Source organism: Hibiscus syriacus, unplaced genomic scaffold (genome assembly GCF_006381635.1).
Source record: "Hibiscus syriacus cultivar Baekdansim isolate YM2019G1 unplaced genomic scaffold, ASM638163v2 tig00110384_pilon, whole genome shotgun sequence".
NCBI classification, from domain to species: domain Eukaryota; kingdom Viridiplantae; phylum Streptophyta; class Magnoliopsida; order Malvales; family Malvaceae; genus Hibiscus; species Hibiscus syriacus.
The window spans coordinates 6165464-6171463 of NW_024062715.1; the positions used below are offsets into that span (position 1 = coordinate 6165464).

A 6000-nucleotide genomic window follows, 5' to 3' on the forward strand; every position below is an offset into this window, starting at 1 on the left:
GTCTCCAACGTTCAATCAATGCACTGATCAAAGCCGTGACTAACTTGTACTCTCGAACAAATGTAACATAGTAAAATCCAACTTCTTCCAAGTTAGTTTTAATCAATTAGTGTGGCTTATCGGGAATATTGAGTCAATGACGGAGGACTCGTTGCTCGTCTTCCTACAATTAATTAAATCATAAAATTAATCAAAAAAAATAAACTTATAACATTTTAAGAGTAATAATTTGTTCTAAAATAAATAATATATTATTCTATTAAATAATAATAACATCATCATTCCCAAATGGCTAGAAATATGTTGACCGTCAAATCATAGCAATTGATTTTGTTCTTCCATTTGAACAAATCTGTAAAAAAATTTAACAATAAATTAATCTAAACAAAAAAATAATCGAAACAAATAAACTCACTCATATCATCACTCTTATATATCCCCATTTACACACAATTATTGTACCATTATTGGGCATCGATAATAACCCCATTATTACTGTCATGCATGCAGTTTCACGTGGCCTTTGCATGTAACCTTCACTATTTTTTTTCCAATTTCATGGCAGGATCACGAGGAGCATGGGAGACGCATTGTAATTGTTGTGTCTCACGATGGAGGACGCATGAAATACTTGGCGTTTCACCGTTATAGTTGGGAGTATAATGCGACTTCATCCGAGCAAATAATCGAAAATCAACATTGTTTTAAAAAAAATAACAAAATTTTGCCATTTTTTATTTCAGAAGTTTACTTGTTTAAGATTGTTTCTCTTCAAATAAATACTTTTGGGCTTCCAAAAACAATTTCAAACCATATCTTAGTTTGTTTGGTTTAAAATTTAAATTAAATGGTATTTTTAAATTGATAAAATATATACTTCAAATATTATTTTTAAAATATGAAATAATCAATAATATGAATAAATATAAATTATTAGTGTCCTCCGTTTGAATTAGAAGAGAATATATAAACATTTCTTTAATATTCTAAGTTATAATTTAATTTTTTATCATTCAATCAACATCTAATGTTTTATAAAAATTGGAGGCAATATAGTACTAACGTAAAGGTCACTCTATCCTTACTCAAAAGTGTTTTTGACAGAAATTAACCTATGAATTTCATATTTTAAAAAATCATACATAATAAAATCTAAGTAATATAAAAAAAGGTGTATATTTTAAGGACTAAATTATGCAAGAAATAATCATCAGCGGGATACTGGGCTTCATATGAGTATATGTGATATCTAGAAATCAAGAAATAAAATGGGTGATCCGACGGCTTTTATAATACACTTTTTTTTATGTGCTAACATGACAAAATTTTCTTTGTCTATGTATTATATTTTAGGTTGTAAACATAATATATATATATATATATATTAAATTTAATTAAGTTCTCTTAAAAAAAACTTGCCGCTTTTTTCCTTCTTATCTATTTTTCCTTTTTTATTCTTTACAACTTATGTCAATTTTATGGATTTTCTTCTTTAATTTTGTTTAACCGGCGGCGGCACCGATTTTAATGTTGGTTGCCGTCCATCGGTTATTTTTTCTTTATTTTGTTTAGTTTTTTAATAAAAATAATTATGTATTTGTCACATGTTCTCTGTCTTTATGACACGTTTATCTCTGTCTTTGTGGTATGTTTTTCTTTACCTTTTGGTAACATACAAGTTTTTTCCGTTGTTTATAATTTTTTTGCCGTTGTTTTTGTTTATCATTTTTTTCTCAGGATTGGATTTGGCATCGCCACGACTGATCAAGATGGCACCTATTTGTTATCATGATGATCTTCTTTGTTTTCGACCCTTGGATGGGTTTGGATACGCGTTTTACGTTCGTGGATAGTTTTCTCACGTCGCTTGACTCTGATTTGCGATTTTTCGATGATCTTTCAGTAGCTTCATCCCCTTTTGTGGTTCATTTCTGATGCAGTCATATTTGTTCTTATTTTTATTTTATTCGAGTTTTTTTTGTTAGGTTTTTTTAACATTTTCCTTCTTTGGTTCTTATGCGATCTAGGTGGCTAATTTTTGTCTCAATGATAATAGAAAAATGTCATAATTATATTTTAAGTATACGTTTATGCTTGTAAATCTTCGTTGTACTTTTAGATATTTTCTATTTTTAATAAAACTAACGACTTTATATCAATATATATATATATATATATATATTAATTTGTTCATTTTTTAAATTTAAAATTATGTTCTTGAACCTACAATAACCATTAAATTTGTTAAGTCAAATTTTACTATTAATTCTTATTCGATACAAGTTTTAGTTTTAGTTCTTATTCTTCAATTTAATCATTTTAAATTTCTATAATTTAGAAGCATTGTCCCTATATAGTTTAGACCATAGGATAATAATTAAAATTTCAAAACTCAAAATATATAAACATTAATATTTGATCGAATTAAAATTTAAGGACTAAACACACAATTCATGCATGGTACATAGACTAATAACAGAATTTTACCCACATTGTACAATATATACATACGGTATCTCATTATATATGTATATAACTGTACTTCCGATCCTGAAAAATTCGCTGTTCTCGTAGTTTGAAACGTGTTAACAAAAATAAAATAGTGAAATACGTAGAAATAATTGAGCTTCATGAATTTCAAAATGAAGAGAGGCCAATAATCATGTGCGGCAATTTCCGTGGAAATTAGAGGAACATTCATGGAAAATTCTCACTCATACGGACCGAATCATGAAATTAAATAAATAAAAAAACCCATGGAATCAAATCTTTGTATGGTTTTAAAATTCTCATTGTAGATTTCCACGTACAAGTAATCAACGCTAAAGATATCAATGGTCTCATGTGGATTTGCAAGTAATAACCATTCAAGTGTCAGAAGCCAACCACGTTAATTTCTCCCATTAAGTGACATATGTCATAATCTGATAATTTTGAAATTTATTTTTTAAAATTCAAATCTTAACCTTAATTCATCGCTGTCGCCTTTTCCAGCCACGACCACTGCCACTGACATAGTCCCTACCATCCTCGTACTCAAACGTCGTCGTAGTTTCCGTCGATTGACCTTCAAAATTGCGTGGGACTGCGATTTTCATCATAAGATTGGCAGGGTATAAACGTTAATTTATTGTCGATCGGTCATGATTTCATGGGGGTTTTGGTCGTCGAGGGAGAGGAGGTCAGGTGGAGCTTTGTCGACGGAAAAATGCAGCAGTTCGTCGTAGGTTTATGGCTTAAAATAAATGTTTTTAAAGTTTTGGGGTTATTTCAAAATTTGTGTTTTCTTTTTAAAAATATATATAATTTTAATTTTTTTATTTGAAATAAAATTTTTAAAATTACCAAGTTATGATATGCGTCACTTAACGGAAGAAATAACACCGTTGACAACCCAAACACTTAAATATGTATCATTTATAAAATTATAGGTACCGGGATAAATTAAAAAATTGTTCATGCACATGTTCAAAAATATATATATAATTTTAACAATTATTTTGGTATTAAGCTAAAAAAGAAAAACTTTAAGAACATGTTATGAAAGGGACAAACTACATCTTTTATTTATTGGACAGATAAAGAAATGATAACCAATTGCATGCCTTGTACATTCTTATCCTCTATTCAAATGAAGCATGGTTTTTGGAGCATTTGAGATAATTTGGGGAAAGCAACAACAACAACACATGAAAGCTATTAAGGTCTAAAGGAACAAATTGACCAATAATATTTTTTCCTTGGAACAAATGTGTTACACCTAATTTTCAGCTTTCTTCAGCCTTTTTGTCATGTAATATACAATTCAACTTTTACAACTTGCCATTGCTTTTGTTCTTCATACCCCCCACTTGATTAACACATCCGAAAAGCTCCAAAAAAAAAACAACAAAAACAAAACAAAAAAGGATATTAATTAGGTAAATGTTACAAAGCATCAATTACCCTTTGTTTCTTGCTGCACTCGAATTCTAGAAGCTCCATTTCTCTTGGCCTTTTTCCATTACAACCGCCTACACCAACGTGTTCACCCCCGGGTATTTTAAATATGTTGACCCCGAATAGCCGTAACATCTGAACCGATACGACCGGGGTTTCTGAGCCCGACCCGATTCTTGGTTTCCAGTCAATGTACAGCTGCTTCTCCGTCCCTGATGATCTCTGGAAGCCCACAATGTCGCCGGCTTTGAGATTCTTCTCCTTAACGAAGCGGCTCCACCCTTTTGTTAAAACGTAACTCTTGCTGCTGTTCCAGTACGAATACCTGAACCTCCATACTTTGCCGGTCACGTCTTCGAAGTTCAAAAGCACTCCTCTGGAGGAAGCGGCGCCGCTTTGCAGCGGGAAGTATTTTTCTGCGTGCTGCTTAGGGATGACGAGGCGGTTCAACTTTCCCACATCGCTCGGGGTCACGGCTTTTTCGAAGAGCTGTTCACGCGCTTTGAGTTGGAACCTCGAGGAACCGGAGCCATCCTGTTTTTGTATACGCTTCCCGTTCCCGTCAAATCCGTAGCTTCTCCGATTCTGCTCGAGCTCATCGTTGTACGTGTGTTTACGCAGCATGTCCACGATTTCGGCTTTGGAATGCGAATTGAGGAAGGCGATTTGGATGTCGTCTTCCTCTGTTTCATGGAGGTGTTTGAAGTTGGTGACGGCGTCACGTCCCCTGAACCTCTGAGCCGCTATGTCATAAGCTTTAGCAGCCTCGTCTTCATCGTTGAAAGTTCCGAGCCAAACGCGCTGGTGTTTCTCGTATATCTGAGCACCCCATCGGCCGTTGGGTTGAGGAACCACGCCTTTGTATTTCGATGAAGGAAGCTTCCTCGATTCGGCTTCGACGCCGGACTCGGAATCCACTATCACGCTGGTTCCACTCCCGTGTCGGTACAGAGAGTCGGGGGATTTGGTCAGCTGAGGCAAAGGTGAAACATTCGACGGCGAAACCGATACGGAATCACTCGTTGTGCTCTCATCTATGGAGCTCCCATCCATTTTTTTTTACTCTAGAATTTTTACAAACAAAGAAGTTGGTGTAGTAGTAGTGGTAGAATAAGGTTTGTTAATTTGTTATTTTGACTGGGAAATCAGAAAAGGTACCAACTAAGAGAGATGGGAGTTGGTTTGAAGGTTTATGGTGTGATGATGTGTTGTGTATATATAGGGGATAGGTAAGTGTTGTAAATCAAAATTACTATTAAATTACTTGTATACGACTAATTTGATATTATTATTATTATCATTTTGGTTATTATGGTAAAAGAGTAATGAGATACGGAGATGTGGGGCTTGTATTGGGTCAACCCGAGGGGAAGGGGTATATGGTAAGTGGAACTAGGAAGATTCATTTCAGGGAGGGCGGCGACAGAAAGGGAAAAAATAGGTTTCTTTCAAGAAAGATAAATTGCATATTTAGTTATCCATCTATTCATATGATTCTATTTTGACCACTACATTATTTTTTCAAAATGATATATAACTTCATATTTTAATTTTATTTTATTGATATGCCATTAAAAAACAATATCATGCCGTCATTGAAAAGAATAAAAAGTATTACATCAACATATATGATTATTTTCTAATTATAAGTGACCAAAACATAAAACCAAAATATGATTTTTTTAGAAATTAATTAAATGATCAAAACAGAATTATAATAATAAATGAGTGACTACATTCGTGACTTACTCTAATAAAAATAGTTGTGAAAGAGTGAAGATAACAGTATGCGGATGTTGTGGGCTGTGTATGGTAAGGTGGGACCCCAAACTTAGCAAGTTGATGGGGTTCACATGACTGTGGACCGTGTATTTGTTTTAAGTTCATCCCCCCTGCCGCTGACCAGCTACCACCGGGATCAGCATGGCATTTTGCCATTTGGATCCTTCTTTTTCCTCCATCTGTACACCTATGTAAGGTCTAATTATTCTTTCAGTCCCTGGGATGGAATAAATTTGGGTAGTTTGAAGATTGGAGGGACTGAATAGAGAAGAAGACCTT

The 6000-nt window shown here is 33.6% G+C and overlaps 1 protein-coding gene across 1 annotated transcript; it reads right to left on the reverse strand.

The window, feature by feature from the left end:
- Positions 1-3739: 3739 nt before the first annotated feature.
- Positions 3740-5090, reverse strand: LOC120121988 (AP2/ERF and B3 domain-containing transcription factor RAV1-like). The gene has a single exon (XM_039141251.1). It carries the CDS (start codon positions 4990-4992, stop codon positions 3928-3930), a length of 1065 nt encoding a protein of 354 aa, XP_038997182.1. The 5' UTR covers positions 4993-5090; the 3' UTR covers positions 3740-3927.
- Positions 5091-6000: the final 910 nt, after the last annotated feature.